The 18,599-nt window shown below is 53.1% G+C and overlaps 1 protein-coding gene across 1 annotated transcript in view; it reads left to right on the forward strand.

Annotated features, from left to right (window-relative positions):
- LOC103260545 (complement C3-like) overlaps positions 1 to 18,599 on the forward strand; it is a 36,197-nt gene that overhangs the window by 15,177 nt on the left and 2,421 nt on the right. Inside the window, exons 23-36 of the mRNA XM_021712404.1 lie at positions 626 to 677; positions 836 to 922; positions 3,175 to 3,250; positions 3,491 to 3,659; positions 5,178 to 5,273; positions 5,432 to 5,630; positions 8,436 to 8,608; positions 8,749 to 8,907; positions 12,919 to 12,978; positions 14,344 to 14,434; positions 16,624 to 16,669; positions 17,501 to 17,588; positions 17,853 to 17,939; positions 18,198 to 18,303. Coding sequence (XP_021568079.1) covers positions 626 to 677; positions 836 to 922; positions 3,175 to 3,250; positions 3,491 to 3,659; positions 5,178 to 5,273; positions 5,432 to 5,630; positions 8,436 to 8,608; positions 8,749 to 8,907; positions 12,919 to 12,978; positions 14,344 to 14,434; positions 16,624 to 16,669; positions 17,501 to 17,588; positions 17,853 to 17,939; positions 18,198 to 18,303 — 1,489 coding nt within the window. The remainder of the gene's footprint in view (positions 1 to 625; positions 678 to 835; positions 923 to 3,174; positions 3,251 to 3,490; positions 3,660 to 5,177; positions 5,274 to 5,431; positions 5,631 to 8,435; positions 8,609 to 8,748; positions 8,908 to 12,918; positions 12,979 to 14,343; positions 14,435 to 16,623; positions 16,670 to 17,500; positions 17,589 to 17,852; positions 17,940 to 18,197; positions 18,304 to 18,599) is intronic.

Below are 18,599 nucleotides of genomic sequence, written 5' to 3' on the forward strand. Positions count from 1 at the left end.
TCCCAAAGGCGCGGGATTACAGGCTGAGCCACCGAGCCCGGCTTATTTTATTTTTTTAAAAAGAATTTTTTTTTGAGTTGGAGTCTCACTCCATTGCCCAGGCTAGGATGCAGTGGCATACTCACAGCCACCCCAACCTCGACCTGCTGAGCTCCAGTGATTCTTCTGCCTCAGCCTTCCAAGTAGCTGGAACTACAGGCGCATGCTACCATGCCCGGCTAATTTTTGATGTATTGTAAAGACGAGGGCTCGCCAAGTTGCCCGGGTGGGTATCAAATCCACAGGCTTAGGCAATCCACTTGCCTCCGTCTCCCAAAGTGCTGGGATTACAGGCTGAGCCACTGAACCTGGCCTAAAAAAGAATATTAACTCATTGAGCCCTCAGAACAACCCTATGAAGTAGGAACTATTATTATCCACCTTCCATAAATGAGAAAACTGAGGCACAGAAAGGTTAAGTAATTTCCGCAAGAACACACAGCCAGAAGCAGAGGAGCTGGGATTCAAACCCAGATATTTGGATCCAGAGCCTGTGCTTTCCACAGCTAAGCAATACTTTTATTTTACTGCCATTATGATTATTGTCATTGTCTTTTTTAACCTGTATTCTCATCTTGTCCCTCAGGTAGAGGGCCAGATACAGATAATGTCCCATAGCATCCTCCTGAACCCCCAAGGTTTGTAGGGGGCTGAGAGGGCATGTGGGACCCTGGGACCATGCTAAGGAGGGAGGAGAGGGTCTGGCCAGGGGCTGGCCTGAGCCCCTCCTGGGCTCTACACGCCCCGACATCCCCAGTCCCAGAGCCCGCTTGTCACAGAGGCTGTGGTTGCTCAGGTCAGACCCAGACGGAGCTGGTGCCAAGAAAGGATTTTCTGAACATGGTGCCTGACACGCAGGCGGAAGTCTTCATCAGCGTCCAAGGTGCTGGGGAGGGTGGGAGGCAGGGAGGGTCTGGGGTGGCTAGGTGGGGTGATCAGGGAGCCCTGGCAGCTTAGGCCCCTTCCCTGGGTGACCCAGCTCGCCCATCCGACAGGCGACATCCTCGGCGAGACCATCCTGGGCAGCCTGACACCTGGAGAGACACAGCGACTGCTAAGGATCCCCACGGGCTGTGCTGAGCAGACACTGAGCTCCCTGGCACCCGTTGTCATCCTGACCCGCTTCTTAGATGCCACCGGCCAGTGGGACAAGGTCGGGGTGGAACACAGGGACCAGGTGATGAAGAATATCATTAGAGGTGAGAGTGGGGCCCCTCCTGGGGCTCTCGGGAGGGGGGCTGGGCCAGCCCCAGGGCTGGGTTGCCGAAGGAGAATGCCCAAACTCTGCCCCCCAGGCTACAACCTGAAGCCAGTTCCCCCAGATGACTCCCAATCAGTGACACCCCCCAGATGGCCCCAGCACCCTGACCCATCTCCCGGGCTCCCCGGTGTCCCCAAGCAGCCTCCCTCCCAGAGAATGTTACACCCAGACATTGCCCCAGGTTATGTCCCCTCAGTGACACCCTCAGGGAACACTCAAGCAGCAAAGTCCCAGAGTGCGGCCTCCTGGGACATCTGAATGCTGACACCTCTTCAGGTTATAACCAAACTCTGCCCCAGGTAACAACCAGACACACCTAGACAGAGACCCCAAGTTAATTTGGGGCAGGATAATGAGACCCCTGTCTCTACAAAATATATAAAAAATTAACCCAACCAGGCGCAGTGGCTCACGCCTGTAATCTCAGCCCTTTGGGAGGTCAAGGCGGGAGGATAGCTTGGGCCCAGGAGTTTGAGACCAGCCTGGGCAACATAGTGAGACCTTGTCTCTACAGAAAATTTAAAAATTGGCCAGGCATGGTTGCACGTGACTGTAGTCCCAGCTACTTGGGAGGCTGAGGAGGGAGGATCACTTGAACCCAGGAATTCAAGACCAGCCTGGGCAACATAGTGAGATCCTGTGTCTACAAAAATTTGAAACCCATTTCCCAGGTTTCCCTCAGTCTCCAACTTTCCATCCAGGTTCTCGTTTTTTTTTTTTTTTTTTGAGTTGGAGTCTCACTCTGTCGCCCAGACTGGAGTGCAGTGGCCGCTTCCAGCCACCACAGTCTCGACCTGCTGGGCTCCGGTGATCCTTCCGCCTCAGCCTTCCATGTAGCCAGAATTACAGGCATGCGCTACCACACCCAGCTGATTTTTTGATTTATCGTAGAGATGAGGTCTCGCTGCCCAGGCGGGTCTCGAACCCGCGGGCTCAGGCAATCCACTCACCTCAGCCTCCCAAAGGCACGGGATTACAGGCTGAGCCACCGAGCCTGGCTCATCCAGGTTCTCTTAAGCAATAACCCACCCCCCGCCCACAGTGACAGTCACTGTCACCCCCAACACCACACCCAGATGGTAAACCTCCAGGGAACCTTTAGGTAATACCCAAGTCAAAACTCTCCAAATACACCTGGAAGGCACCCACCCAAGGTAAATCCCAGAAGCAACCTCCCCTGGGCAACACACAAGCTGACGCTCCAGGTTTGCATCTAAGAAACAGCCCATAGGAAAACTCCCAGGCAGAGTCCTCTGGTGGCTTCCTCTCCCACTACACCCGAGCAGCACTTTCCATGACCTCTGCAAGTAGCAACTCCTGGGCACACCATCCCCAGAGTCTCCCAAGGTAGCAGTTCCCCAGTTACTCTCAGACACAGACAACTAGCCAGGTGTGGTGTCTCATACCTGACTTTTTGAGAAGTGGAGGCTAGAGGATTGCTCAAGTCCAGGCATTTGAGACCAGCCTGGGCAACCTAGCAAGACCTCATCTCTACAAGAAATGTAAAACATTACCCAGGCATGGTGGCACACACCTGTAGTCCCAGCTACTCGGGAGGCTGAGGTGGAAGGATTGCCTGAGCCCAGCAGGTTGAGGCTGTGGTGAGCCAGGATCGTGCCACTGCACTCCAGCCTGGGCCACAGGGAGAGACCCTGATTCAAAAAAAAAAAACTGCACCGGGTTCCCCCACAGTCATACCTGGGCCCTGGCCCTCTTTGACACCTGGGCCTGAAGCCCCTTCCTCTGTGAACCTAGACAATAGGTCTCCCCTCCCAGTTGTGATCCCCAGGCTCTGCCCCACCCTGCTGCTCCTATAACTGACCACGCCCACACACTGACGGTCCCTGCAAGCCCCGCCCTGTCTGTTCCCCCAGGCTACACCCGGATGCTCTCCCACCGGAGGCCAGATGGCACCTATCACACCTCCCACAGCAGCCCAGGGAGCACCTGGTGAGTTGACCCTGTCTCTCTTGCCACCTGGAAGCCCGAGGGGCCAGCCTGGGGCTTGATGACCCAGGAGCAGCCACACTGCAGGGTCCTGGAATCTTGGGGTGTCCAACATTCCTAGGGAGTAGGGGTGTGTCTAGGACAGTACAGCCCACGGTGTAGACTCCCCAGAATGTAGACACCCCCGTCCCAGAATCCCCTTGGCAGCTGTTCCTGGTGGTCACCCTCCCTCTCTCCTGACAGGCTCACGAGCTACGTGTTCCGGGTCTTCGCCCTGGCCTACCCCACGATGACGGCCAGCGTGCTGGACTTGCCGACCATCTGCGCCCTCGCCGACTGGGTCATCACCCAGAGGCAGGCGGAGGACGGGCACTTCCTGGAGGAGGGCCCAGTGGTCATGACGTCCATGCAGGTGCCCGCTGCCTCCCTGCCAGGGCCATTCAAACACATTCCAGGGCTCTGCTTGCCAAGAGGGGCTTTCAGGCTCCTGGTCTGTGCTCGAGTAGAAAGAGAACAGGGAAGAGCAAACTCAGCACCAAGGGCCACACCCCCTCATCCGAACCACCCCGCATTCTGTGAGCGTGTGGGTGAGGGCGGACATGGTGGCTCATGCCTGCAATCCCAGCACTTTGGGAGGCCGAGGCGAGAGGATTGCTTGAGGCCAAGAGCTCGAGACACCATAGTGAGGCCCCATCTCTACCAAAACTCAAAATATTAACTGAGCACGTTGACGAGCCCATCGTCCCAGCTACTCAGGAGACTGAGGTGGGAGGATCGCTGGAATCCAGGAGGTGGAGGCTGCAGTGAGCTATGATTGCGTGCTGCACTCCAGCCTGGGTGACAGTAAGACCCGGTCTCAAAGACCCGGTTTCAGTGACACGTTTCTCACTGAAACGGAACACCTGAAAAAGAGTGTGGGTGAGATTGGGTACATCTGGGACCCTGTCTCTTCTTCTTTTCCACATCAAGCAGCGGCCAGCCCTGGCCTGCCTCCCTCTGGGACTGAGTCCTCCCATCCCCCAGCTAACATGCCCACCCCCACCAAGTGCTCCTTCATACCAGCCTCTATAAACATCCCTCACACACAGCTTGGCAGGTCCCTCCCCTGCTCAAACACCTTCTGTGGCTCACAACTGCCTCTGTCTGCACCCCCTGCCGGACCTCACTGCTCACCACTCCCTGCTCACAGTTCACATTTAAGTGCTCATGGGGCCCTCAGACTCACCTCTGGGTCTTTGCTTTCGCCGCCCTCCCTGCAGGCATCTGACCAAATGAAGTTTTGTTTTAGGATTTCGCTCAGAGACCACCTCCTCCAGGAAGGTTCCCCTGAATACCAGTCCTGTGCCTGTCTCTATCATTGCACCCATCACATTATTCATTCACTTATTCATTGGCTCATTCATTTATCCATTCAACAAACATTTGTCCTGTAACTGCCTTATCTAGTACCAGATTTTGTGCTGGGCAGGAAGGAGACACTGCTGTAAACAAAACATTTACAGGCCAGGCACCATGGGTCATACCTGTAATCCCAGTACTTTGGGAGGCCGAGGTGGGAGGATCGCTTGAGCCCAGGAATTCAAGGCTATGATCTTATTGCTGTACTCCAGCCACTGAATGGTCATTTACTAGTGACAGGAGACATTGCCTCTCTGGCCTTCAGTTTCCTCGTTGGTGAAATGGAGCCACTGCCAGGATGCCCTGATTGGTGTGCAGGGCTCAGCCCCTAGGCTGACAGCTCTTATTAGCAGAGCAGACCCCAAAAATGAAAACCTCAAGATGACCCCCCTTCTCTCTCCTCATCCCTCCTCCACCCCAGCGCCCTTCAACCCAGAGCTGGACACCCAGGAGCTTCTCAAGGTCAGGCGGAAGGGGTTGGGGGAGGTGCCCCAGAGGCCGAGGGATCAAGGGTGTGGCTCTGTGTGCACAGGGTGGCTACCAAGGTGCTGAGGCAGACGTGTCCCTCACGGCTCTTGTCCTGATTGCCCTGGATGAGGGAAAGGAATTGTGCAACCAGAAGAAATCGGTAGGACCCCAGAGCAGAGGGCAGGATCTGCAGGGTGCTCTGGCCCTGCACCCAGGGAGTTCCCCTCCCTCACGCCCTTCTGGGTCCCTCTCTCCAAACTCCCAGGTCTCTTTCTTCTGATCACCTCCCTCTGACCTCTCCCCACCCCGACTCTGTAGAATCTGACCGCCAGCATCGAGCGAGCCCGGGGCTTCCTGGAGACAGAGCTCCCCCAAATCCAGACAGTCTTTGCCATAGCTATTGTCTCCTACGCGCTGGCTCTGGCCAACAGCCCCAAAGCCAATGACCGCCTGGACCATTTTGCAAGCCATAGTGAGTGCGGGGCCCTTCCCAGCCAACTGGGCATTTACTACACTCGTGGGGTGGGGGAAGCATGGCCTCCAAACCAGCGATGTGTGACTTCTCACTTAGTATTTACTGAGCATCTACTATGTGTCCACCTTTGGGCTCAGACCATGGAAGACCAAGGTGAGCCAGGCTGGCAGGCTCCCTGTCCCCAAGGGGCCACCATCCTTGGGGGAGGCAGGCAGAAGACAGATCCAAATATATTTCCAGATTGAGATCAGCCCTGAAATGACATCATTCTAAGTGGGTGGGAGAGATGAAGAGGGTAGTATAGACTGGGGGACCGGAATGAAAGAGAAGGTTCAGCTGCTGGGCATGCTGGCTTGAGTCCATGATCCCAGATACTCAGGAAGCTGAGGTGGGAGGATGCTTAAGTCCAGGAGTTCGAGACCAGCCTGGACAACACAGTTGTCTCTTTTTTTTTTTTTGAATTGGAGTCTCACTCTGTCGCCCAGACTGGAGTGCAGTGGCCGCTCCCGGCCACCGCAGCCTCGACCTGCTGGGCTCCGGCGATCCTTCCGCCTCAGCTTTCCAAGGAGCTGGAATTACAGGCATGCACTACCACGCCCGGCTGATTTTTTGATTTATTGTAGAGATGAGGTCTCGCTGCCCAGGCGGGTCTCGAACCCACGGGCTCAGGCAATCCACTCACCTCAGCCTCCCAAAGGCGCGGGATTACAGGCTGAGCCACCGAGCCCGGCTTCACAGTTGTCTCTTAAAAAAAAAAAAATCGGCCAGGTGCAGAAGCTTATGCTTGTAATCCCGGCACTTTGGGAGGCCGAGGCAGGAGGACTGCTTGCGCATAGCAAAACCTCGTCCACTAGGGAGGCTGAGATGGGAGGATCACTTGAGCCCAGGAGATCGAGGCTGCAGTGAGTCGTGATCGTGCCACTGCACTCCAGCCTGGGTGACAGAGATCCCAACTAAAAAATTTGTTTAGGCAGGGCTTGGTGACTCAGCCTGTAATCCCAGCACTTTGGGAGGCTGAGGTGAGTGGATTGCCTGAGCCCGTGGGTTCGAGACCAGCCCAGGCAACTTGGTGAGACCTTGTCTCTACAATAAAATAAAAAATAGCTGGGTGTGGTAGCACACATCTGTAGTTCTGGCTACTTGGAAGGCTGAGGCAGAAGTTTTACTGGAGCCCAGAAAGTTGATGCTGGAGTGACCATGAGCATGCATGCCACTGCATTCGCCTGGGCGAAGGAGTGAGACTCCAACCCCCCCCCCAAAAATTTTTGTTGTTGTTTAAATTAGCCAGGTGTGATGACTTGAGCCTGTTGTCCCAGCTACTCAAGAGGCTGATTTGGGAGAACTGCTTGAGCCCAGGAGTTCGAGACTGCAGTGAGCTATGATCACACCACTGCACTCCAGCCTGGGCAACAGAAGAAGACCCTGTCTTTAATTTCAAACAACAAACGAACAAAAAAGGCCACGGACATTCCAAGCAAAGGGAACAGCCTGTGCAAACACCCTGAAGTGGGAAAGAAGGCATGGTGGTCAAGGTGGAGAGAAGGTGGGGAGAAGGACCCATTTCCCAAGGGTCCATATCTTCCCCATTACCCAAGTCAAGGAAAGTGGAAGCAGGAAAACTAGCTTGCAGTGGGACTAGAGGGCCCTGGAGGGACCTGGAGTTTTCTTTTTCTTTCTTTTTTTTTTTTAGTTGGGGTCTCCCTCTGTTACCCAGGCTGAAGTGCAGTGCCATGCTCATGGCTACTGCAGCCTCAACCTCCTGGGCTCAGGCGATCCTTCCACCTTAGCCTCCTGAGTATCTGGGACTACAGGTGCATGCCACCACACCCAGTTAAATTTTTTTTGAGTTGGAGTCTCAGGATGGGGTGCAGTGGCACATTCATGGCCACCGAAGACTCTGCCTGCTGGGCTTAGGCGATTCTTCCTCCTCAGCCTTCCACGTAGCTGAAACCACAAATGCACGCACCACATCCAGCTAACTTTTGTGATTTATTGTAGAGATGTGGGCTCACCAACTTACCCAGGCTGGTCTCGAACCTCTGGGCTTAGGCAATTTTCTCGCCTCCATCTCCCAAAGTGCTGGGATTACAGGCTGAGCCACTGCACCTGGCCAATTTTTTTTATTTTTTGTAGAAACAAGGTCTTGCTATGTAGCCCAGGCTGGTCTTGAACTTCTGGGCTCAAGCGATCTTCCCGCCTCCGCCTCCCAAAGTGCTGGGATGACAGGCGTGCACCACTACACCTGGCCTGGACATTTTCTGGGTCTCAATTTCTCCATTTCCAAATAGTTAAAGTCCTGTCTTACTGGGTGGTTCTGTTTTGTTTTTTTGGTTTTGGGGCTTTTTTTTTTTTCTTTCTAAATAAGAACACAAGAAGACAGGGTGTTTCTGAAAACACAATGTCCACATGTTGCCTCAGCAAAGAGCTTCATGTAAAGTAGATGATCAATAAAATGGCAGGCGAACCGGGTGCAGTGGCTCACACCCGTCATCCCAGCACTTTGGGAGGCCGAGGTGAGAGGACTGCCTGAGTTCGGAAGTTCAAGACCCACCTGAGCAACATGGCGAGACCTCATCTCTACAATAAATAAATAGTCGTGCATAGTGGCACATGTCTGTGGTCCCAACTACTTGAAAGGCTGAGGTGGAAGGACCGCCTGAGCCCAGCAGGTCGAGGCTGCGGTGGCCATGAGTGTGCCACTGCACTCCAGCCTGGGTGACAGAGTGACATTCTGGCTCAAAAAAAAAAATGACAGGCAAGAAAAAGTGGGGCAGACGGCACGAGGAGACGATGAGTTGAGTTGGGTGGGCCCAACTCTGGGTGACAAAGCGGCGTCTCTCTTTCTAGACAAAACCCACTGGCAAGTGGACGAGCAGAGCCTGGGCTCCCTGTACACCATTGAGGCGACGGCCTACGCGCTAATGCAGAAGCTGCAGCTGGGTCGCTACAACGAGACGCACGCCATTGCCAAGTGGCTCCTGGAAAAGCGCGAGCTGGGAGGAGGCTTCGGGTCCACCCAGGTGATGAGGAGGGCCCGGGAGGTGAGGGTCGGGGCGCTGCCCGCGGTGCTGACCGGAAGGAGCTGGCCGTGGTGCTGACGTGCCTGGTGGGCTCCCGGGCGCTGTCGGTGGTGCTGATCCCGCACCGCTGCAACACCCAGACCACGGTGGTGGCCCTCGAAGCCCTGACCCGCTTCCGCAAAGCTGTGCCCTTCGAAGGCGTGCAGGACCTCCGCGTCCAGATCAGCGCCCCCAAGAGAGCCTTGAACGTGGAGTGGTTCGTTGATCACAGCAATGCCTACCAGCAGCGTTCAGCAAAGGTACGGAGCCGAGGGCCACACAGGAGTCCACGCAGGGGTGGCATTCGAGTTGGGATCAAGAGCCACGTCCCTGCCACTCTCTCCCCCCAAGATGACCTCATCACAAATGTGGCTTTGCTGTCAACGCATTGCTTCGTCTATTCCACAAATATTTTCCAGTCATTGGGGGGTATGTTATGAAATATCTGTGGTCCCTGCCCTCGTGAAACGTACAACCTAGAAAGAAACAGACAAACAGATTTCTTTTTCCCCTTTTTCCTTTCTCTTTGAGTCAGGTTCTCACTCTATCGCCCAGGCTGGAGTGCAATGGTGCAATCATGGCTCACCACAGCCTCTACTTCCTTGGCTCAGGCGATCTTTCTGCCTCAGCCTCCCAAGTATCTGGGACTACAGGTGCGTGACACAATGCTTAGCTTTTTTTTTTTTTTTTTTGAGCTGGAGTCTCACTCTGAGGTGAGAAGGACCGCCTGAGCCCAGCAGGTCAAGGCTGCGGTGGCCATGAGTGTGCCACTGCACTCCAGCATGGGTGACAGAGTGACTCTCTGGCTCCAAAACAAAAAATGACAGGGAAGAAAAATCACGGCCACCCCAGCGTCGACCTGCTGGGCTCCAGCAATCCTTCTGCCTTAGCCTTCCAAATAACCGAAACTACAAGGCATGCACTACCATGCTGGCTAATTTTTTTTTTTTTTTTTTTGCAGAGATGAGGTCTCGCCAAGTTTCCCGGGCTGGTCCTGAACCCACAGGCTCAGACAATCCACTAGTCTCAGCCTTCCAAAGTCCTGGGATTACAGACTGAGCCACCGAACCCAGCCTTTTTTTTTTTTTTTTAAGAGATGAGGTCTCCCTGTGTTGCTTAGGCTGGTCTTGACTTCCTGGCCTCAAGTGATCCTCCCACCTTGGTCTCTCAAAATGCTGAGATTACAGGTGTGAGCCACTGCACCTGACCCTATTTATAGTATATATAATAATAATATATATGCTATATTTTTATATACTATATATAAAAATAATAATATAGTATAAGCAAGATAATGTTTGTCTTTTGCTCAGGACTCTCCATGGCCCCCACCACACTTGGGGCAAAATCTGAAGTCCCCATCTAGGTTCACAAAGCCTTGCCTATTTGCCTCTCCCTCCCTTCCCACAACACTGACCTCCTTGTGCTTGCAACACTTCTGCCTCAGGACCTTTGCACCTGCTGTTTCTTCTGCCTAGATATCCACAAGACTGACTACTTCTTCTCCTTAAGGAATCTGCTCAAATGTTACCTTCTTTCTGATAAGATGAGATTTTCTTGCCCACCCTATCTAAAACTGAAACTCCACTGGGACACGGTGGCTCACACCTATAATCCCAGCACTTTGGCAGGCTGAGAAGGAAGGATTGCCTGAGCCCAGGAGTTCACGACCAGCCGGGGCAACATAGTGAGACCTAGTCCCCACAAATAATCAAAAATTTAGCCGAGTGTGATGATGCATGCCTATAACCTCAGCTACTCAGGTGGCTGAGGTGGAAGGATCGCCTGAGCCCAGGAGGTCGAGGTAGTCATGATTGTGCCACTGCACTCCAGCCTGAGTGACAGAGACCCCGACTCAAAAAGAAAAAAACTGCAACTCCTTGATGACCCGCCTTCCTTTTATTTAAGTTTTTCTATAGTATTTGCCACCATTAACACTGAATATTCTACCTATTCACATTTCTTTCTTACTTGTTTTCCCCACCAAAATATAAAATTTCATGGGGCAGGGATTTTTTCTGTCTTATTCATAGCCATATTCCCAGCACCTCGAACAGTGCCTGGGTAAGTGCTTAATCAAAAGATGTTCAAGCCGGGCTCGGTGGCTCAGCCTGTAATCCCGTGGTGACAGAGTGAGACTCCAACTCAAAAAAAAAAAAAAAAAAAAAAGATGTTCAGATCGGGCATGGTGGTTCATGCCTATAATCCCAGCACTTTGGGAGGCCGAAGTGAGAGGACTGCCTGAGCCCACAGGTTTGGGACCAGCCTGGGCAACTTGGCAAGACCTCATCTCTACAATAAATCAAAAAAATTAGCTGGGCATGGTGGCGCGTGCCTGTGGTTCCAGCTACTTGGAAGACTGAGGCAGAAGGATCACCTGAGCCCAGCAGGTCGAGGTGCCACTGCACTCCAGCCTGGGCAGCAGAGTGAGACTCCAAAGCAAAAAAAAAAAAAAAAGATTGAAGCTTAAATGATACCTCCTTCATGGAGTAAGGTCATGGAGGTTACCTTAATCCCTACACCCAAGTAACTTCCCCCTTTATACATTTTTTCTCTTTTCCTGAGTTCAAAATGTTTAAAATGAATATACTCTTGGAGGCTGAGGCAGGAGTATTGCTTGAACCCAGGGATTCAAGACCAGCCTGGGCAATGTCGTGTTACTTCATCTCTAGCAAAAAAAAAAAAATCCAAAAATTAACCAGGTGTGGTGGTGCACATCTGTAGTCCTAGCTACTCAGGAGGATGAGGTGGAAGGATCACCTGAGCCCAGGAGGTCAAAGCTGCAGTGGGCCATGATCATGTCACTGCATTCCAGTCTGGGCAACAGAGTGAGATTCTGACTCAAAAAAAAAAAGGACTGGGTGCAGTGGCTCACGCTTGTAATCCCAGCACATTGGGAGGCTGAGGCAAGAGGATTGCCTTCAGCCCAAGGGTTCAAGATCAGCCTGGGAATCTTGGCAAGACCTTGTCTCTACAATAATTTTTTTCAAAAGAATTAGCTGGGTGTGGTGGCACATGCCTGTAGTTCCAGCTACTTCAGAGACTGAGGTAGAAGGATCACCTGAGCCCTGGAGGTCAAAGCTGCAGCAGGCCGTGATTATGCCACTGCACTCCAGCCTGGGCAACAGAGTGAGACCCTGACTCAAAAAAAAAGAAAAAAGGTACATGCAGATGAAAATATATATTAGATCAGTGGTAACAAGAGGCTGGGAAAGGAAGGGGGGAAGTGGCGATGAAGAAAAAGTGATTAATGTGTACAAATATATGGTTATGTAGAAAATAATAAGTCCTAGTGCTTGATAGATCAGGAGGCTGATTATAGTTTACAATAATCTATTGTATGTTTCAAAATAGCTAGAAGAGAAAAATTGGAATGCCTTTACATACAGAAAAGACAGATGCTTAAGATGATGGATATCCTGAGTGTGCTGATTTGATCCTTACAAATTACATGAATGAATTATAAGTAGACATAGAGATGCTGGTGAGAAGGGTGGGGGGGTCCCTGCACAGGGAACTTTGGAGATGTTGGAAAGCTGACAGGCTTGAGGAATGCACGTTAAGGCACAGCCTGTGGTAGCTGTTCTAGTTGGTGGGTGGCAGTGTAGACATGGCACATCCTCTACCAAGAAGGAAACCTAGCTGGGCACAGTAGTTCATGCCCATAATCCCAGCATTTTGGGAGGTGGAAGAGAGAGGATTGCCTGAGCACAGGGGTTCAAGACCAGCCTGGGCAACACAGTGAAACTTCATCTCTACCAAAAAAAAAATAAAAAATAAAAAAAAACTAGCCAGGCGTGATGGCACACACCTGTAGTCCCAGCTACTCAGGAGAGGGAGGCAGAAGGATTGCCTGAGCCCAGGAGGTCAAGGCTGTCATAAACTATGATTACATCACTTCATTCCAGCCTGGGTGAGTTAGAGACCCCCAACTCCGGGAAAAAAAGAAAGAAAAGAAAAAGAAGGAAAAGTAAGGTGGGGTGTAGTAGCTCACACATGTAATCCTAGCACTTTGGGAGACTGAGGCAGGAGGATCACTAGAAGCCAGAAGTTTGAGACCAGTTTAGGCAACATAATGAGACCCCCATCTCTACACAAATAAAAAGAAAAATAAGTAAAACACGTCTTCATGGAGGGTGTTGGAAAATGAATCACCAGTTCCTAAGCCAGAGAGGTGACAGAGGCTGCAATGCCTCCCCCCACTCCCAATGCACTTCACCCTCACTTTGCTGCTTCTGCCACCTTTAAACCTGCCTCTCCCTCCTCTTCAGTTTTTTGCCCAGGATGACCTAGAGATCAGAGCCAGCGGCAGCGGGAGAGGCACCATCTCGGTAGGTCTAGTATTCCACTGTCTTAGTCCATGTGGCTGCTCTAACAAAATGCAATAAACTGGGTGGCTTGTACACCACAGGAATGTATTTCTTACCGCTCTGGAGGAGGGCAGGTCCAAGGCCAAGGGACCAGCAGATTTGGTGTCTGGTGAGGGCCCTCTTTCTGGCTCACAGACAGCGCCTTCTTGCTGTGTCCTCATGTCATGGAAGGGGTGAGGGAGCTCTCTGGGGTCGCTTGGGGAAGGGCCCTAATCCCCTCTACAAGGGCCCCATGCCCAAGACCTAATCATCTCCCAAAAGCCCCACCTCCTGACACCATCTCATTAGTGATTAGGGTTCAACATATGAGTTTGGGGGAAAACATTCAGGCCAGAGCATCTGCCCTTGGATTCTAACTGGAGCTCAGGGTTCCCCTACTTGGTGGGATTAGAGGCAAGTCCTAGACTCCAAAACATGATCAAAATCAGTAAGACCTTTAGCTGTCATTTGGGCACTATTCCTTGCTGGGACACCCCAAAGCCACCCTGGGAAGTTGGTAAGGGTATGGGCTTCATTCAACATGTGGGAAAACGGGGGCTCAGGATAGTCATCACGCATTCCAGATCAAGAGTCAGAGGAGGTAGAGCCAGGGGGTGCTGAATCCTTCTGCCCCTCCCATGCTGAATCCCCTAGGGGGTGTCTCCCTCCTCATCTCCCCAAGAAAAACTCTCCCTCCAGACTGCCTCAGAGGCCCCTGAGGATAACTCCACCCTTCCCCCAAAATCTGAGCCAGTGGCTCCATGGCATCCTCCAGCCCCATGCCCAATGGCCCAGAAGGGCAGCCGCTTGTTCACCAGAAGGCGACCCGTTACCATGTTCCAGACAATGGAGTCACAGTTGAATCTCTTCCTGTACTGTGAGACCTTGGGCAAGTCACACTCTTCCTTAAGCCTCAGTGAAATTTAAAATTAAGTGAGTTAAAATTCAATTCAATTCAAAATTCAATTTCTCAATCAAATTAGTCACCCTTCAAGAATTCAATAGCCACATGCAGCTAGTGACCAGGTGGTGGTTACCATATTGGACAACACAGATAATAAAGACCAGTTGGTGGCAGCTATACTGGAAAACACAGGTAGAGACCAGCTGGTGGCCACCATATTGGACAATGCAGGTAGAGACCATTTTCATCACTCTAGAAAGTGCTATCACACTGCTGGTCTGGACTCTGGAGACTGTTCTGGCTGCTGCCACTAGGAATTGAGGGGAGCATATCATCCAGTGAATTCCCCACATGGCCAAAGACAAGGCAGTCAAGGACCGGGATGCAGGGGAAAGGGTGTGGGTGAGGATGGACTCTGACATCCCCCTTCCCTGTTCTGGCAGATCCTGACCATGTACCACAGGTCCCCAGAGTCCTGGGAGGACACCTGCCACCTGTACCACCTGAATGTGACTCTGGAAAGCGTCCCAGAAGGTGAGCTTGGACCTATGGATGCCTAATCCTTCTTTATTTTTATTTTATTTTATTTTTTTGAGTTGGAGTCTCACTCTGTCGCCCAGACTGGAGTGCAGTGGCACGCTCCCGGCCACCGCAGCCTCGACCTGCTGGGCTCTGGTGATCCTTCTGCCTCAGTCTTCCGAGTAGCCGGAAATACAGGCGCGTGCTACCACGCCCAGCCAACAATCCTTTATTATTTTATTTTGATTATCATTCATTAAACACATGTGCTGCCTCATAAAGTCATTCAACAAACATTTAGTGAGCATTTACTGCATTCCTGATCATTTCTTGGCCCCAGGAACTTAGACAAGAACAAGAAAAATACTGTTGCTTCTCCTAGAAGTCACATTTAGTGAGGGAGACACACAATAAATATATGAATTGTGATACATTATACTCATACTATTATTTATTTATAACCTAAATCTATACTATAAAAATATAGGCTAGTTTTGGTGGTCCACGCCTGTAATCCCAGCACTTTGGAAGGCTGATGTGGGATGATCATTTGAGGCTAAGAGTTCGAGACCAGCCTGGGCAATATAGCAAGACTCCATCTCTACAAAAAAAAAGTTTAATAGAAAATAAAAATATAGGCTGGGCGTGGTGGCTCAGCCTGTAATCCCAGCACTTCGGGAGGCTGAGGTGAGAAGATTGCCTGAGCCCAGGGTTTCGAGACCAGCCTGGGCAAATTGACGAGACCTCGTTTCTACAATAAATAACAAAATTAGCTGGGCATGGTAGTGCGCGCCTGTAGTTCCAGCTACTTGGAAGGCTGAGGTGGAAGGATCGTCTGAGCCCAGCAAGTCAAGACTGCAGTGGCTGTGAGTGTGTCACTGCTCTCCAGCCTGGGCGACAGAGTGAGACTCTGACTCTAATAATAAGAAGAAGAAGAAGAAGGAGGAGGAGAAGGAGGAGGAGGAGGAGGAGGAGGAGAAATGCAGGCTTGGGGGAGATCTGGGGAAGCCCTCTGAGGAGATACCATTTGAGCTGAGACAAGAAAGAAGGGAGAGAGTGAGCCATGAAGGCTCTGAGGGAAACACATTCCAAGCAAACAGAACAGCAGGTACAAAGGACCTGAGACAGCAATGAGCTCCCTGTGTTTGAGAAGTAGCAAGGAGGTCAGTGTGGCCACAGAGGACTGAGGGATACAGCTTTAAGAGAGAGTTAGAGGAGTGATGGGGAAAGATGCTATAGGGACTTGTTGGCCACGATGAGGATTTTGGCTTTTGTTCTCTTTTTTTTTTTTTTTTTTTTTTGAGTTGGAGTCTCACTCTGTCACCCAGACTGGAGTGCAGTGGCCGCTCCCGGCCACCGCAGCTTCAACCTGCTAGACTCCGGCTATCCTTCCGCCTCAGCCTTCCAAGTAGCTGGAACTACAGGTGCGAGCTACCATGCCCGGCTCATTTCGATTTATTGTAGAGATGAGGTCTCGCCAAGTTGCCCAGGCGGGTCTCGAACCCGCGGGCTCAGGCAATCCACTCACCTCAGCCTCCCAAAGGCGTGGGATTACAGGCTGAGCCACCGAGCCCGGCGGCTTTTGTTCTCAGTAAGGTGGGCACTACAGAGGGTTCTGAGCAGAGGAGGGAAATGGCCCAGCAAAGTTTGCTCGGGCTCCCTCTGAGCACTGTGGAGGAAGGGGGTAGGAGCCTGGAGACCAGGGAGGAGATGACTGCACTGGCCCTGCAGGAGATGATGGCGGCTAGACCAGACTGGGGGCCATGGGGATGATCAGAAATTGTGGCATTCATTCCCCAGCCTGGAACTAAGAGAAGGAGGAAAGAGGACCCTACTACTGGGGGCTCACTTGGGGAGGAGGGGAACCAACCTCACCAGTCCCAGAAATCTTAGGGATGAAAGGTTGCCAAAGCTTTTGTTCTTCCTCCTCCTCCTCTTCTTCTTCCTAACTGACAATGGCAAAGCACTGATCGGACACTATGTTGAATACTTATATTAGCTCATTTAATTCTCCCGACAGCGCTGCTGGGTTGAGCATATTATGATCTCCATTTACAGATGAGGAAACCTTAGCACAGAGAAGTTAAGCAACTTGCCAAAGTCACATAGCAGGGCCAGGATTTGAACCCGGGAAGCTGACTCCAGAAGTCATGCACTAAATCACTAGGCTACCCCACCTCTAAACTGCTGCCTTCTCTCTGCAGAAAACAAAAAGGGCGAGGAGACCTTTCGGCTCCGGATGGAGACAAGGTCAGGACACCAGGATCTTGGATTGGGCAGGAGGAGGGCCCCACCCCTTGGTATCCAGTTTCCCTAGCAGCCCACCCTGGGTGTGGTAGGAGCCAGCGGGCATGCCTCCCATGCCTGTTGCCCATTCTCCCCCTCCCCCCACAAATCCACATGTCCCCAGGTGGCAGGCCCTACTTTGGCTGACACACTCCACAACCCAGATGCCCAGAACTGGCTCCAAGCCCCACCCAGTCCTGCTCTGTCCCCCAACCTCCCTTGCCCAGGTCTGCTCCATATACAAACAGGTATTAAGCACCTGCTGTGTGCCAGGCTTAGTTCCAAGAACTAGGGGGCCCCACTGTGAGCAGGGGAGCCCCTCCTGGCCTTGGTGCAGCTCACAGCCTATCAAGGGAGACAGACAATAACCAAATGATCTCCCAGAATGGGCATAAAATGGCAAATCAGAGGTCCACAGAGCCATGGGAGGCAAATCAGAGGATGATCTGGTGTGCAGGCTGGAGAAGGCTTTCCAGAGGGAGTGAGGCGTTGTTGAGATGGAAAAGATGGGGGGGCGTTCAGGATGAAGTGAGAGGAGCAAGGTACCCAGGCTGAGAAAACAGCATGTGCAAAGGCAGGAGAGGGAACGAGGCTAAGAGCAATCCAGTGGAGGCTGCGGTGGGAACAGGCGACATATCAGATTTCTGCTCACTAAAGCTCTGTGGGCAGAGTGAGGACAAGAGACCTGGGAGAAGGCTACTGCACTCGTCCAGGCAGCAAGTGATGATGGCAGAGGGGAGCATGGGGGAGGCAGGAAGACAGTGGGAAGAGAGACAGCAGCTGTGTAATCCCCAGGTTCCAGGGCAGCCGAGAGGCCACAATGACCATCTTGGAGGTCTCCCTGCTCACCGGCTTCTACCCCAACCAGGATGACCTTAAGCAGGTAATGCAGACCCCACCTGCCCGCTCCTGCACCACATCCTGCACTCCCCACACAGGTGCAAGGCAGCATCTCCCAAGGTCGAGGCCCCAGGTTAATGCCCCATGGTCACTTCTGGTTGACACCCTGCATGGTCTCAGTTTCCCCAACAGTGGGGCTGAGCGGACAGAGCCTGGGAGCTCTGGGAGTCAGTCCACACTGACTGGAACCCCCAGGCCTGGGGCCTCAGGGGCTCTCTGCAGACCCCCAGTCCCACCCTCTGCCCAGCTCACGAGCGACGTGGAGATGTACGCCTTCCAGTACGAGACCAAGACAAGCTCCAGCGACAGCACGGTTGTCCTCTACCTGGAGAAGGTGAGGAAGGCCGGGTGCCCTCCACCAGGGGCCTGTGGGCAGCCCAGGGCTGGAGAACCCGCAGCCGGTCCCTTGGGTGGTGTTTGCAGAGGCCCGTGCCCCCTGAGGCCAGCACCTCTGGTGGGGACACCTGCAGTCAAGGCCGCACGGTGGGTGGTCACGGCCGACGCCAGCGGCCAAGGTCTGTGGTCAGTGCCAGAGGTCAGCGCCCCAGGTCAGCGGCCGTGGCCGGCTCAGGCGGGACTCCGCTCCCTCCAGCTCTCGCATGAGGAGGACACGGTGCTGGGCTTCCGCGTCCACAGAATGCTGCACGCCGAGTTCCTGCAGGCCGCCCTGGTCACCGTCTACGACTACTACGAGCCTTGTGAGCAGGAGCCGGGGGCGGAGAGCTGGCCCCGAGGGGCGAGGCCGGCAGAGGGCAGAGCCGGGAGCCAGGGGTGGGGGTTGGATGAGGGACGAGGCCGGGGCCTGGGCGGCCATAAGGGGCGTGGCCCTCTGGCGTGCTCAAGTGGGCGGGACCAGAAAGGCGCTGGGCCAATCGGAAAGGGATTGGGCGTGGTCTCCAGCGGGCGGGGCCCGACGAGGGCGGCGGCTGGGCAGGGCCAGTCAGAACGAGGCTCGCAGGAGGCGGGGTGAGGGCGGGGCCTCCAGGGGGCGGGG

The sequence above is a fragment of the Carlito syrichta genome, unplaced genomic scaffold (assembly GCF_000164805.1).
Source record: "Carlito syrichta isolate Samal-C Ts95f unplaced genomic scaffold, Tarsius_syrichta-2.0.1 Scaffold303236, whole genome shotgun sequence".
Taxonomy (NCBI): domain Eukaryota; kingdom Metazoa; phylum Chordata; class Mammalia; order Primates; family Tarsiidae; genus Carlito; species Carlito syrichta.